The 16,114-nt window shown below is 44.3% G+C and overlaps 1 protein-coding gene across 2 annotated transcripts in view; it reads left to right on the top strand.

Moving 5' to 3' along the window:
* Positions 1–16,114, top strand: part of CRYZL1 (crystallin zeta like 1) — a 53,634-nt gene that overhangs the window by 36,053 nt on the left and 1,467 nt on the right. The window contains exons 7-12 of one of the 2 annotated variants that reach the window (XM_008274936.4): positions 3,808–3,941; positions 6,104–6,215; positions 8,187–8,285; positions 10,857–10,975; positions 11,908–12,013; positions 15,797–15,846. In XM_008274936.4, coding sequence (XP_008273158.3) covers positions 3,808–3,941; positions 6,104–6,215; positions 8,187–8,285; positions 10,857–10,975; positions 11,908–12,013; positions 15,797–15,846 — 620 coding nt within the window. The remainder of the gene's footprint in view (positions 1–3,807; positions 3,942–6,103; positions 6,216–8,186; positions 8,286–10,856; positions 10,976–11,907; positions 12,014–15,796; positions 15,847–16,114) is intronic. The other variant, XM_002721285.5, reaches the window with a different exon arrangement.

Here is a 16,114-nt window from a genome sequence, read left to right on the forward strand (position 1 = left end):
ATGACCAACTCCAAGACAGAAAGGAAGGAGATTACAGTATTGGGGACATTTGGTGCAGTAGTTAAGACGCTGATTGGGATGCCAACATCCCATATTGGAGTACCTAGGTTCCACTCCCAGCTCTACTTCCTATTCCAGTGTCCTGGTTGTGACCGGCTTGGGAGGCAGCTGGTGATGGTTCAAATAATTGGGTCTCTGGCACTGACAGGGGTTACGTGAATTGAGTTCCTGGCTGCCAGGCATCTGGGGAGTGAACCAAGAGATGGGGTGCTCTCTCTCTTCCTTTCTCTTCTCCATCATTCCCAACCCCCGCCCCATTTCTCTCTCCCTCACAAATAAATTTTTCAACTGTATAGTAATTTTCCAGTATTTTTAATGTCATTTTCCACTATTTATTTGTATTCTTTGAAATGTCCTTTATAGTAAACTGATAAACATAGGGGTTCTTCAAGTTCTGTGCACTACTCAGAAATGAATCGAATAAGAGACCTTCTTGTATTTCTTGGTTTCTGTGACCCGCCTTGGGGAAGAGAAACTCTAGTTTCTGAGTCTCACCTTGGGAAGGAAAAGGGGCAAGAAAAAGAGAGAGGTCAGAAAGAGACTGCTTCTTGAGTCTTAAAACACTCCAGCATCATAACTAAAGACCCGTTCACCTTCATCACTGTGGCACTGCTTCAGGAACCAAAGACAAAAGGATGGACGTTGTGGCATAGAGGTGTAAGCTGCCGCCTGCAATATGGGCATCCCATATGGGTGCCAGTTCGTGTCCCAGCTGCTCTACTTCCTATCCAGCTCCCTACTAATGCACCTGGGAAAGCAGCGGAAGATGGCCCAACGGCCTGGGCCCCTGCCACCCAAGGGAGAGACCCAGATGCAGCTCCTGGCTTCAGCCTGGCTCAGCCCTGGACGTTGCAGGCCTCTGGGGAGTAAACCAGCAGATGGAAGATCTCTGTCTCTTCCTCTGTCTATCTCTGTCTTTCAAATAAATAAATCTTAAAAAAAGAAAGAAAGAAAACCCATGCTTATTTTTCTAGTCATTTTGGCAATAGCAGGGGCTGTAAGAGGTATGAGCCAGGAGCTGTGGATGTCATGATGATACCTCAGCTATCTTAGTGAGTTTCATAAGGAAGTAAAGTGTATTATGTGCTGTGACCTGCTGCTGCTCGCCTGCCCAACATCTTCAGCATGTGCTCCTGCGTGCATTGCTTCTCCAGCAGATGGCAGCAGCTCACTGCTAACCGCAGCCCTGACTGCTCTGTGGCTGCTCCATCTGAGTCTGTTGACACTGGAGGAAACATTTGAATGCGCTGATAAAGACTGTGCAAAACATTGATTTTAGGTAAAGTGAAAAAGGATTGCTAGTACTGTGGAAGAAAAATCACATTTAGTGCACAACATGAATACAAAATGATAATTAAGTAGTGAAACACATTAAGGAAGAGCTTAATGATAGGATCATGTGGAGGTTTTTAAACTGTATTAGGAGTTTCCATTTTGATCCAAGAGCAGTGGATGAAGTTTAAGCCAGACATCATTGAACATATTGGGGGTGGGGGGGCAGCACTGTGGAATAGTGGGTAAAGCTGCTGCTTGCGATGCTGGCATCCCGTATGGGCAACAGTTCGAGTCCTGGATCCATGTCTCATCCAGCTCCCTAATAGGGAAAAGCAGCGTAAGGTGGCCCTAGTGCCTGGGGCTCTGCCAGCCACATGGGAGACCTGGAAGAAGCTCCTGGCTCCTGGCTTCAGCCTGGCCGAATCCCGGCTGTTGTGGCCATCTGGGGATTTAACCAGCGGATGGCAGATCTCTCTGTAGCTCTGGCTTTCAAATAAATAAATCTTTAAAAAAAAAAAAAAGATACTGAAAAGAGAAGCCGTGAATTTTAAAATATATGTTGAGCATCCCTAATCCAAAAATCTAAAATTTTAAATTCTCCAAAAGCCTAAAATTTTGAGCTCTAACACAGCACCATACCTGATCTCATATGGCGAGTAACAGTCAAAATTCAGGCAGACTAATATTGTATAAAATTACTTCCAGGCTGTGTGTGCAAGGTGCTATGAAACTTAAGTGGATTTTGTATTTAGACTTACGGTCCATCTCCAAGATATCTCATTATGTGTATGCAGATATTCCAACCACGAAAAAAAATCCAAAACATGTCTGGTCCCACGTGTTTCAGATGTGGGACATTCAACCTGTAATATTTACAGAATGTGAGCAGACAGATGGCTCATCTAGAATATATGAAGAGTTCCTATAAATCAGTAAACAAGAAAAAGACAAAACAATGGAAAAATTGATAAGGACTTGAACAGCCACTCACAAAAGGAATTTCAGGTGGCTAATAAATCTGGAAAGCTGCGCAATCTCATTAGTTTTGATGCAAGTTAATATCACAGGAAGAAATCATTACACATCCACGTGATTGGTAGGCATCTATAAATCTGATAATACGAAGGGTTGACAAAGGACTTCCCCAGCAACAGAACACTGTGGGAGTAAATTGACAACCATCACTTTGGAAGTCTACAGTTAAGTGAGAGATAATGTACCCTGGAACCCAGATTTTCACTCTGAGATAAAAACCACGCATAGTGTAACAGTATCTTTTATACAAGAACATTCTTAGCAGCACAGGTTTTAACTGCCAAAAACTAGAGCCAGCACGAATGCTCAACTGGAGAGGGACTAAGCATGCGAAGGTAGTTCCACCCGGTGGTGCACCAGGGAACAGCACCAGTGAGGGCACAACAGCCTCATGGGGTTTTGTCTGAGGGTTTTCTTTTGTTTTTGCTTTGTTTCTGTTTTGAGAGAGACAAAGAGAGCTCCCATCTCATGGTTCACTTCCTGAAAGCCCACTATGGCAGGGCACAGGCACAGTCAGGAGCCAGAAACTCAATCCAGGTCTCCCATGAGGGTGGCAGGGACCCAGTTACTTTGACCATCACCCGCTACCTCCTAAGATGCACATTAGCAGTAAGCTGGAATCAGAAGCTAGAATGGGGAATTGAACCCAGGCACCTCTGTATGGGATTTGGGCATCTTCACTGTTAGGCCATATGCCTTCCCCAAAAGTAAGTGTGTGTGTGTGAGAGAGAGCCAGAAGCTTCTTCTGGGTTTCCCACGTGAGTACAGGGGCCCAAAGACTTGGGCCATCTTCCATTGCTCTCCCAGGTGCATTAGCAAGGAGCTGGATCTGAAGTGAAGCAGCTGGGACTTGCTTGAACAGGCACCCATATGGAATGCCTGCATTGCGGGTGATGGTTTAACTCGTTACACCACAATGCCAGCCTCCACAATAAAAAGTTTTAAAAGTATACACACACTAGATGTTGTTTTGTTTTTAAGATTTATTTATTTATTTGAAAGGCAGAGTTACAGAGAGGCAGAGATAAGTCTTCTATCCACTGGTTTACTCCCCAAATGGATACAACAGCCAGAGTTGGGCCAATCTGAAACCGGGAGCTAGGAGCTTCTGGTCTCCCATGTGGGTGCAGGGGCCCAAGCACTTGGGCCATCTTCCACTGCTTTCCCAGGCCATAGCAGAGAGCTGGATTGGAAGTAGAGTAGCTGGGACTCGAACTAGCACCCATATGGGATGCCATCACTGAAGGTGGCGGCTTTACCCTGTTCACTACCACACCAGCCCCACACTGGCTGTTTTGAGAATAGATTATAGTGGGCAAAAATGGAAACATAGGATAGGAGTAGGGGTTTGGTCCAGGATCATACAGATAGAGAAACAGGTCCCAGGGGAAAATGTAATAGGACTTCCTGATTGTTTCCTCTTGTTCTTTGTGACAGTTCATAAGCCGGAAAAGGTCACGTGGACAGAAGCAGCTGGAACCATCCGAGACGGAGTGCGAGCCTACACCGCTCTGCATTATCTTTCTCATCTCTCTCCAGGAAAATCAGTGCTGATCATGGATGGAGCAAGTGTAGGTGCTGATGATTTTGTCAAGAAACAGACTAACATACCTGAACGCGAGGGATTTTGAAGGGAGCCATCGTCTATTTGCTGATGCCACTCTTTGCCAAACAGTCGCATGTTCTCTGATTTTGTTCCCAACCTCCTGTTTTGTTACAGTAAGCAGCTTTTATTACTAGGAGATAAAAGTTAGATTTAGTGTGAGTAGTTTCTTATTACGTGGGAGCTGCAAGTACATTAAAAAGCAGACAGGCCGTTTTGATTCATTCCTGTCGCACAAAACCTGAAATAGCTGGAGCCTTTGATGTCATACTTCAGAGCTCTGTACCAGGTTGGTTTCATATCCATCACACACTTATGGCAATAAAGTATTGCTGTTCTATAGATAGATTACACACAAGTCTAAAATGTGCTAACTTAAATATATTACCTGTATCATTAAAAAAATTGAAATTGCTTTTAGAATATGTAAAAATAATTTAATCTGAGGGCAGGTATTTGTCCTAGTGGTTAATATGCCCATGTGCCATATCTAAGTGCCTGGCGTCAAGTCCTGGCCCCACTCCCAGTTCCGCTTCCTACTAATATGTATCCTGAGAGGCAGCAGGTGTTGGCCTAAGTAGTTGGTGCCACGAGGGAGACCAAGGTGGAGTTCCCAGGTCCCAGCTTTAGCCTTGCCCACCCTGGCCACTGGGGTATCTTGAGATGGAGGCTCTCTCTCTCTCTGCCTATCTGTCTCTTTCTCTCTCTGTCTCTCTTTCAAATAAACAAAAATATGTGTAAAGTATTGTACAGATGTCACAGAAGTTGGGATGAAGTTAGTTTTTTCTGCCTGGCTGTTAAAGATGGTTTCTCCCCTGCGTGTCACTGGAAGGCTGACAGCAGTGCTCTCAGCATTCTCTCGGTGTCCACCCTCAGGACAGACTGTTTCCCTGACCTCACTCCATAGACCCAGACGAATGGCCCTCCTAAGTGCTCTGATAGGTAGAGTGCTAGCTGGGCTCCGTGTGTACTGTAGTATATATAATAAATATGTAGCGATACATACACTAGCTATATAGAGATATATTTACTATGTAATATATAGATAGATATAGATAGATACCTGTCTATAAATTAGGTCAGGCCATTGTGGTAACAAGCCCGTGTTGCTGAGTGTGGCCCTCCATTCTTGAAATTCTGTGCTAAGTAAGGCAAGACTAAGCGAGAGCATGTGATGGATGCAACTTCCCCACCAGCCCTGCTGAAGGAGAAAGCAATCAAACGTTTCCCCTCCTGATACTGTGCAGATTTTTCCTCTTTTTCTATTATATAACACTTAAAAAGATAAAGTGACGCTTAACAATTATAGTTTATAAAATAATCAGTTTCGGACAGCGCCGCGGCTCAATAGGCTAATCCTCTGCCTTGCGGCGCCAGTACACCGGGTTCTAGTCACGGTCGGGGCGCCGGATTCTGTCCCGGTTGCCCCCCTTCCAAGCCAGCTCTCTGCTGTGGCCTGGGAAGGCAGTGGAGGATGGCCCAAGTGCTTGGGCCCTGCACCCCATGGGAGACCAGGACAAGCACCTGGCTCCTGGCTTCAGATCAGTGCCGTGCGCTGGCCGCAGTGTGCTGGCCGCAGTGGCCATTGAGGGGTGAACCAATGGAAAAGGAAGACCTTTCTCTCTGTCTCTGTCTTTGTCTCTCTCTCTCACTGTCCACTCTGCCTGTCAAAAAAAGAATAAAAACACACAAAAAAAGAGAAGGAAAAACAATCAGTTTCAGCAGTGTGTTGTAGTAAAGTAAGCCACCACTTGGGATACCATCATCTGATATCAGAGTGCCAGTTTAAGTCCCAGCTGCTTTGCTTCCAAGCCAGCTACCTGCTAATGAGGCTGGGGAGAAAGTAGAAGATGGCCCAAAACGTTGGGCCCCTGCCACTCATGTGGGAGATTAGAATGGAGGTCTTGGCTCCTGGCTTTAGCGTGGTCCAGCCTTGGCTGTTGTGGCCTTTTGGGGAGTGAAGCAATAGATGGAAAATGGATTCTCTCTCTCTTCTTCTTCTTCTCCTCTCTCTCTCTGTGTCACTCTGCCTTTCAAATAAATGAATCTTTTTCAAAAATCTATAAAACATAAATTAGAGATGGCCCCTGCCCTATATGTATAAACCCACTGTATTTTTTATCCACACAGGCGTTTGGCACAATAGCTATTCAGTTAGCACACCATAGAGGAGCCAAAGTGATTTCAACAGCATGCAGCCTGGAAGACAAGCAGTGCCTCGAAAGACTTAGGCCTCCTGTAGGTGGGTAATAATATCAGCACAGAATTTAAGCCTGGAATGTGAAGGGAAACCACCTAGTAGACTGCTCTGGTAAAAACAAAGTATAAAATTCCAAGTAAAAGTTTTAAAATGCACTTAGCACAGCGAATGTTTGGCACGGTAGATGTCCACATCCCGTATCACAGTGCACGGGTTTAAGTCCTGACTCCACTTCCAATTCTGGTTTCTTGTTAATGCACACCCTAGGAAGCAGCAGGTAATGACTTGAGTTCTTGGATCCCCATGTGGGATACCTGGGTTGAGGTTTGGGCTTTGAGTTTCAGCCTGGTGCAGCCACGGCTATTACAGCCATTTGGGGAGTGAAGCAACAGATGGACAGTCTCTGTCGAACCATCTCTGAAAGAGAGAGAGACAGACAGACAGTCTTCCATCTACTGGTTCAACCACCAGCCAATTGGTTACAACAGCCAGGGCTGGGCCAGGCCGAAGCCTGGAGCCAGAAGCTTCTGGGTCTCCCACAGAGGTGCAGGGCATCTTCTGCTGCTTTCCCAGGCACATCAGCAGGGAGCCAGATTGGAAGTGGAGCAGCCAGGACTTGAACCAGCGCCCATGTGGGATGCTGGCACTGCAGGTGGAAGCTTAACCTTCTACACCACAGCACTGGCTCCCACAAACTTTTTGAAGTACTGTAGTACAAGGACTGGACAAATAAGGAAAGAGAAGAGATTTGAAAATAGAGAAAGGGAGCAGAAATGGCATTGTTGAAAGGAAAGCTTCTATTGTTGAATTCTGCCTTTCCTGTCACCAGAGTCCCCTCTTCTGTGCTGTCATACCCTTCCCCTCGACCAAGTCCTAGTCTACTGTCAGACTATAGCTGTGGCCACGTAGCTCTGAGAAGAATTAGCAAAACGTGAAGGTGATAGAAGATACAAAAGCAGGAGCAGGTATTTGGCCCAGCAGTTTAGATAACTGTATCCCGTGTCAGAGGACCTGGTTTGATTTCTGGCATGCTAATGCACACCCTGGGAGGCAGCAGGGGACAGCTGAAGCATTCGAGTCCCTGCCACTACATGGGAGACCTGGATTAAGTTTCTGCCTCCCAGCTGCATGCATTGGGGAATGAACCAACAGATGGGAGTGTGCATGCACTCTTGCTCTCTCCCTCTCTCCCTCTCCCCCCTCCCCCACTCCCCTTCCCTCTCTCTTTCTGCCTCTAAAATAAAAAAAGATACAAAAATGAAATATAAATGTCTTCGTTTGCCAGTTTAAATTTTTATAATTTTTTAAAAGATTTATTGTACTTATTTGAAAGGCAGAGTTAGGGAGAGAGAGAAAGAGATCTATCTGCTGGTTCACTCCCCAAAGGGATACAACAGCTGAGCCTGGATCAAGCCACAGTCAGAAGCCAGGAGCTTCTTCCAGGTCTCCCACTTGGGTGGGAGGGGCCCAGACATTTGGGCCGTGTTCTGCTGCTTGCCCAGGTGCATGAGAAGAGAACGGCATTGGAAGTGGAGTAGCTGGGAATGAACCAGCACTCACACTGGATGCCGCCATTGCAGGTGGCAGGTTTACCCCATGCCACATGCAGGCTCTAATTCTTATAATTTTTACCTTCAATAATTTGCTATTTTATCTATATAATTAACTATAGTAATAATACTTTAAAGCAACAAGTTAAAATTAATTTGTCACCAATTCTGCTAAGAATAACATGTCAGAAGACCAGTCTTAGACAACCTAATCCACCAAAGGTTTACATTTTTGTTTTATTGAATGTACCAGTGTCTTCATTTTGCTGATCCTTATCAGTAATAGGTTAGATGAGAAAAATACAATTTGAATGGACTTCTTTTCCCCTTTGACTTCCATAATGATTTTATCTGCTTCTCATTTCAGAGAGTGGATGTTTGTTTGCCTTTCTTTTTCCCTGTGTTGTTCGTGTTGCTGGCTCTATACAGAACAGTACAATTTCCTATCTCCTGTCCTTCACAGCCCGAGTGATTGATGTATCTAATGGGAAAGTCCATGTTGCTGAAAGCTGTTTGGAAGAAACGGGTGGCCTGGGAGTCGACATTGTCCTAGATGCTGGAGGTATGTACCTCATTAAGTCAAATTAGGAAATGATTTTTAATGTACTTATTAAATCGGATGTTTAGTTTTGGATTTTTTTAATTTGTGACAGCAAGTTAGACAGTGAGAGAGAGAGACAGAGAGAAAGGTCTTCCTTTGCCATTGGTTCACCCCCTCAAATGGCCGCCAGGTGCATTCTCCTGGTCTCCCATGGGGTGCAGGGCCCAAGCACTTGGGCCATCCTCCACTGCACTCCCGGGCCACAGCAGAGAGCTGGACTGGACGAGGGGCAACCAGGACTAGAACCCAGGGTACTGGCGCCACTGGCGGAGGATTAGCCAAGTGAGCCGTGGTGCCAGCCTGGATTTTATTTTTAACTGAAGGTGTGTCTATTTTAATAGTAGCTTCTTCCCTTTATTCCCATTGTCCTCTCTGGAAGAGAGACTATTCTTTTGCCTTTTAAATTAGACCCTTTGAAATTTCAGTAACAAATAGTACTGTCCCCCTGAGGAGCCTGTAAAGGTGATCTCAGTGGTTCCTGGACAATGCAGATTATCTCCGCGTGCTTCTTCACAGTCATTTTGGCTACGTGAACCCTCCAGTATAGCATAGCTGCTTCCCAGTCTCTGAAAAGGCTCAAGAAGTTTGTTCCATTTTCACTTTTTGTGAACTTTTCATGAACTGATCCAAAGCCAGGAGCCAGGTGCTTCCTCCTGGTCTCCCATGGGGTACAGGGCCCAAGCACTTGGGCCATCCTCCCCTGCCTTCCCGGGCCACAGCAGAGAGCTGGACTGGAAGAGGAGCAACCGGGACAGAATCTGGCGCCCCGTCCGGTACTAGAACCTGGTGTGCCAGCGCCGCAGGCAGAGGATTAGCCAAGAGAGCCACGGCACCGGCCAACTTCCGGCACTTCTAAAGGACGGATTTTAGTGTCAGTGTTGTGATGCAATAGGTTAGGCTGAACTTGAAACCCTGGTTCCAATCTAGGCTTCTTGGCTTCCAATCCAGTTTTGTATTAATGTGCCTGTAAGGGCAGTGGATCATGGCCCAAGTACCTGGGTTCCTGCCACCCACAAGGGAGACGGGTGGAGTTCCTGGCTCTGGCTTCAATCTGTCTCAGCTCTAGCTGTTGTGGCCATTTGGAGAGTGAACAGATGGAAGATCTCTCTCTATCACTCTGCCTTTCAAATAAATAAATAAATAAATTTTTTTAATGAAAGGTTTTACAAGCCTGGAAAGTGCTCCTATTTTAACTTTGTTTTCAGTACAGCTGGGGCTATCATGTGTTTCTTTTTAACCAGTATTTTCAAGAGTTGAAATTAACTCAGAGGGCCGGCGCCGCAGCTCACTAGGCTAATCCTCCGCCTTGCAGCGCCGGCACACCAGGTTCTAGTCCCGGTCAGGGCGCCGGATTCTGTCCCGATTGCCGCCCTTCCAGGCCAGCTTTCTTCTGCTGTGGCCAGGGAGTGCAGTGGAGGATGGCCCAAGTGCTTGGGCCCTGCTCCCGCATGGGAGACCAGGATAAGTACCTGGCTCCTACTATCGGATCAGCGTGGTGCGCCGGCCACAGCGCGCCGGCCGCGGCGGCCATTGGAGGGTGAACCAACAGCAAAGGAAGACCTTTCTCTCTCTCTCTCACTGTCCACTCTGCCTGTCAAAAAAAAAAAAAGAACTCAGAGAAAAATCTTCCAGTGACAGCGAATATATACTTCATTGATATTTTTTCAAATGGATATTTCAGCAATTACATTAAAATCTGACTAATCTAATTTTTTAATTCCTTAATGAGAAAGTAGCTCCTTTCATTGTATTGAGCTATCATTGTTAAAATTATCAGACTTAGTTACATGTTATATTACTTTCCTTAGCATTCCAATGAAAATCATTTTTATTTAATTTATAATTAAATCTCAAGTACATTTCATGTTGCTTTTTTATTATTATTATTAGAAAGAGTTAGAGAGAGAGAGAGAGAAAGAGAGTTCACCCCCCAAATGGATGGCATGCTGCGCTGATCCAAAGCCAGGAGCCAGGTGCCTCCTCCCACTCTCCTACGCGGGTGCAGGGCCCAAGCACTTGGGCCATCCTCCACCACCCTCATGTTGCCTTTTTTAATTTATTTGAGAAGCAGAGTTGCATACAGTGAGAGGGAGAGACAGAAAGAAAGGTCTTCTGTCCGTTAGTTCACTCTCCAAATGGCTGCAGTGGCCAGAGCTGTGCTGATCTGAAGCCAGGAGCCAGGAGCTTCTCCCAGTCTTCCATGCAGGTGCAGGGCCCCGAGCACTTGGGCCATCTTGTACTGCTTTTCCAGGCCACAGCAGAGAGATGGATTGGAAGAGGAGCAGCCAGGACTAGAACCGGTGTCCGCGTGGGATGCCAGCACTGCAGGCAGAAGATTAACCTACTGTGCCACGGCGCTGGCTCCTTATATTGAGTTTTAATGCATCTCTTGAAGTTATTTTGTCTTACCTGTTTTCTGAGACAAATGCTTCCTCATTCCTATATTAAAAGGCAAAGAGAACATATTTAAGAAGTAAATTTTCATCAGATTATCATAAAATATTTCTTCTCTCTCCCTGTTTTTGTTTTAAGTGAGATTGTATAATAAAGATGATGAGCCATCCATGAAGTTACAGCTACCACATAAACATGATATCATCACACTTCTTGGTGTTGGAGGCCATTGGGTAACAACAGAAGAAAACCTTCAGGTATTATCAGAGACAATAAAGCATTACTATTAGACTACTGTGAAGTAATTACCAAAGAATAATACCTAAGTCTTTTTTGAGGCAAGGTATGCAAAAATTAATATAAATTCAGATTTACACCTGTATAGCTTCTTTTCCTTTCTTAAAAGGTGTATTTATTTGAAAGGCAGAATTGCTGGTTCACTCTATAACTGGCTGCAGCAGCCAGGGCTGGGCCCGGATCCCAGGAATCCATCCAGGTCTCCCACGTGGGTGCAGGGGCCCAAGGACTTAGACCATCTTCCACTGCTTTCCCAGGCACATTAGGTCACAAGTGGAGAGCTGGGACTCAAACCAGCACCCATATGGGATGCCAGTGCTGCAGGCAGCGGCTTGATATGCAACACCGCAGTACTGACCCCATATTTTTTTCTTAACAAAAACAAGCATTATTATTGTTGATATATATGTATCAAAATATTTCTGTGCAAAATTACCGTAATTTTCTAATTGTCCAAAATAGGATTATAGTTTATGTGTATAAATGTTATTTCCCAAAGTTATATATTTTTCAAAAGACTTCTATTTCTATTATATGTAAAGATATCAATAAAAAGTATGATTTATATAATTGATGTAAATATAAATATTTATACTTATTTCGTATACCAGTCTTCACTGGTTTTCCAACTTCCTGGTTGAAGGTGATGGTAGATAGCACAAACCCTTACCACTGTATCATCAGGATTCTAGATTGGCTGTTGATTTATCACCCTGCTGTTTCATCATTTTGGACCATGAAATTGAAAAGGAAACATAGTTTACATGTTCTGTTAAAGTGTGGTGATTATTTGTGACTTCTACATTTCTGTGTGTGGACATTTTTCTACGTCAGTTGTCTTTCTGCTGTTAGACTAGCAGTAATTGATGGGTCCTTGTTTATTCCCTCGCAGTTGGATCCTCCCGATAGTCATTGCCTTTTCCTCAAGGGAGCAACAGTGGCTTTCCTTAACGATGAAGTCTGGAATTTGTCCAACGTTCAACAGGGAAAATATCTTTATATCCTTTTTGCACTACTGACTTGAGTTTCTGGATTAGAATTTACCTTATACTTCACTCATAAATTCTTTCATTGTGTTAAGAAGTAAGAATAACTGTCAACTTTCATTGAATATGCCAATCACTGTTCCAGTATCTTGCAGATATTAATTCATTTAAGCATTGAAACAACTCTATGACAACATTGAAACAGCTCTATTATTACCCTGTTTCTGAGATGAAGAAACTAAAGCATAGTGAACTTAGCATAAGAGAGTATGTCTAAAAGCTTATGGAAAAAAATAGAATTAAAAGATTTTTTTTTGTTGTTCCAAACAGTATTTTGAAAGCTGTGCAGTTTTTTCATATGCTGCATTTTCCATGAACTTTTTGAGGACCTCTTCTATGTGTGATATTTATAAAGGCCTGCCCCCTCTAGTAGAAATGACAGACTACATTCAAAGCTTTAAAGTAGTCATATGTAGTTGTTATACTGCATGTTAAGTTTTTTGGAAATTTCAAAACTTCATGTGATGAATATCTGAGTTTAAGATATTTTGATTAAATATCTTTCTATTCATTTTTTACAAACTTACTTGTAAACTTACTTGAAAGTTGTGAAAATTTATTTGAAAGGCAGAATGATGAAGGGAGAGAGAGATCCTCCATCCGCTGGTTCATTCCCCAGTTAACCACAGAAGCCAAGGCTGGGTCATACTGAAGCCAGAATCCTGGAACTCCATCTGGCTCTCCCACATGGGTTGCAGTGGCCCAACTACTTGGGACATTCCCAGCTGCATCACCAGAGAGCTGGATTAGAAGCAGTACATCAAGGAACTGAACCAATATGGGATGCTGGCGTCACAGTGTTGCCGTGTGGCAACACCGGTCCCTTTAATTAATTTCATTTTTTACAAATTTAAATTCAAGTGACATTGTAGTTATCAAGAATAGCATGATAATAATGGTGCTAATAAAAGAGAACACCATCTAATTATTAAAAGTAACATGAACAGGCATGATTTGAATTTTACATGTTAGACATCAAGCTGGCTGCTTTGCATTACTTAATTCTATGAAACCCACTCTCTCCACGAGAAGGTGATTTTAACCAATTTGACAGATCCCTGGGCCAAGCTGAAGTATATCATGGTTGGGGCCAGCATTGTGGCACAGTGGGTGAAGCCACCCAGTGACACCAGCATCCAGGACGAGTAGCAGCTCGAGTCTCAGCTGCTCCATTTCCATCTCCTTCCTAATGCACCCGAGAAAGCAGTGGAGATGGCCCGGGTGCTTGGGCCCCTCACTCACGTGTGAGGTGCAGATAAAGTGCCTGGCTCCAACCTGGCCCAGCACCAGTGGCCATCTGGGCACTAAACCAGTGGATAGAAAATAATGTTTCCCTGTGTGTGTGTGTCTATAACTCTGCCTTTGAAATAAATATTTTTTTAAAAATCCTGTTTATATGAAATAATGTTAATATTTTCCAAAATCAGAAATAAATGCTACCTATGGATGGTCCCCATCTCAATTTAAAATGGTGCAAACCCGATGCACATTCAGCAGAGGACTTACTTGGGCTGTGTTCCCAAGCAAGCTTATGTGGACCAGTCCCCTCCTGTGATGCTGGGGCAGCAGCAGTCCCCGCAGCTCCCGGTCAGCCCTGCAGTCACCAGGAAAACAGCCGGTCATCAGCATCGTGCTGTGTCGCTAAGCTAAGAAGGTTAGCAGGTCAGGTATAGTAAGTGTGTTTTCCACTTGGGTATTTTTTTTTTTCAAGAGTTATTTATCTATTTGAAAGTCAGAATTACAGAGAGATGAAGGAGAGGCAGAGAGAGAGAGAGAGAGAGAGAGGTCTTCCATCCACTGCTGGTTCACTCCCCAGTTGGCCGCGACAGCTGGAGCTGCACTGGTCCAAAGCCAGAAGCCAGGAGCTTCCTTCGGGTCCCCAGCGTGGGTGCAGGGGCCCAAGGACTTGGGCCGTCTTCCACTGCTTTCCCAGGCCAGAGCAGAGAGCTAGATCAGAAGTGGAGCAGCCAGGAACCAAATCGGTGCCCATATGGGATTCCTGCACTGCAGGCAACAGCTTTACCCTCTACGCCACAGCATTAGCCCCTGGATATTTTCAACATAAGATCTTTACCAAGACATAATCCCATCATAAGTCAAGGAGCATTTGTATAAACACACACACACACACACACACACACATGCTTCACAGATGGCTATTTTATTCACAGAAAACTTGCAACAGTGCTAATGACTGTATATTCCTTTTTTTATTTGACAGGCAGAGTTAGACAGTGAGAGAGAGAGACAGAGAGAAAGGTCTTCCTTTTTTCCGTTGGTTCACCCCCAAGTGGCCGCTACGGCCAGCGCACTGCACTGATCCGAAGCCAGGAGCCAGGTGCTTCCTCCTGGTCTCCCATGCAGAGTGCAGGTCCCAAGCACTTGAGCCATCCTCCACTGCCTTCCCGGGCCACAGCAGAGAGCTGGACTGGAAGAGGGGAAACCGGGACAGAATCCGGCGCCCCAACCAGGACTAGAACCCGGGGTGCTGGTGCCGCAAGCTGAGGATTAGCCAAGTGAGCCGTGGTGCCAGCCCCCCCCCCCTTTTTTTAAAGATTTATTTATTTGTAAGAGTTACAGAGGTAGAAATCTTTCATTTGCAGTTTCACTCCCCGGATGGCCACACCAGTCAAGGCTAGGCCAGGTGGAAGCCAGGAGCCAGGAGCTTCCTCCAGCTCTCCCACGAGGATGCAGGAGCCCAAGCACTTGGGCCGTCCCCCACTGCTTTCCTAGTGCATTAACAGTGAGTTGGATTGGAAGTGAAGCAGCCAGAATCAAACATTGTAGGCAGCAGCTTAAACCACTACAACATGCCAGCCCCAACTGTATGAACTGTATGTTCTTTTAAAAAAATTAATAGATTTTTATAATCATGTTTTCTAATTTACATATTCCAAAGACCTGAATTAGACATTACTCCTTACTTGTATAAATCCCACAGTTGCTTCACACATGAGCTAGTTGCTTCTTGTGATTTAACAAAGACAGCTATGTTCCAGCTGTATGACCCTACGCCATAGTTAATTCTAGTGTACTAGCAATTACATACTCTTGGTCCTGATATTATAATATTAAATAAATTACCAACATTGATTTTTCTTAATTTCTTAATATTTACATCACTTTTATACATAAATACACTTTTCTGCAAGAAATTTTGAGCCAGCTAACATAAATCAGTAAATGTGTACCTAATTTGAGAGATGTAAGTACTAAAATTGTTTTTAACTAAAAATGCCATACATTGTACCAAAATAAAAAAGAAACTATTCTATTACCATCCATGGATCTAACAGTGGTCAGCACATTCTAGGCTTGTGCTGTCATCACTTGTCCTTAGAGCTTCAGGCTCTATTATATCTCAAATCATTGGCTTGTTTTTCCAATTATTTAATTATTTTTATTTGAAAGAGGGTGAGACACACAGAGACCCCTTCCCTCTTCTGGTTCACTCCCCAAATGCCCGCAACAGTGAGGGCTGAGCCAGGCCAGAGTCGGGACCCTGGGACGCAGTGCCGGTCTCCCATGTGTATGGCGGGGACTCACTGCTGCCTCCCAGGAAACTGGGTCAGAAATTAATTAAAACATTTTTTAAAAAAAGAATTAAACTTGACAGCTTACAGAATTTCTGTAACATTTTGAATTTCTGAGAGTATAAAACTTAAGGGGTTAAAATATCAAATTGTTTTATTTTATTCTCTGTCCTTTATTTTGGCACCTTGACAATGCTTCCAGCTACGTATCTTAAAAGATGTGATGGAGAAGTTATCAACTGGTGTTTTTAGGTATGCTAAAGTAACCAAATCATTGCTTTTGTTTGCTTTCTAGTCCCAAGATGATAAGATAGGCATTTCCGTTTTTGCTTCAACTTTTATAATATACCTAATGTCTCTGTATTTTATTATTCAGTTGATTTTCTTAAAGATTTATTTTTATTTATTTGAAAGGCAGAGTGACAGAGAATGGGAGAGAGGGGGAGAGAGAGGTACCTTCCTGCTCCTGGCTCAAGTCTCAAATGGCCACAGTGGCTGAGGCTGGGCCAGGCTGAAGCCA

Source organism: Oryctolagus cuniculus, chromosome 4 (genome assembly GCF_964237555.1).
Source record: "Oryctolagus cuniculus chromosome 4, mOryCun1.1, whole genome shotgun sequence".
Lineage (NCBI taxonomy): Eukaryota > Metazoa > Chordata > Mammalia > Lagomorpha > Leporidae > Oryctolagus > Oryctolagus cuniculus.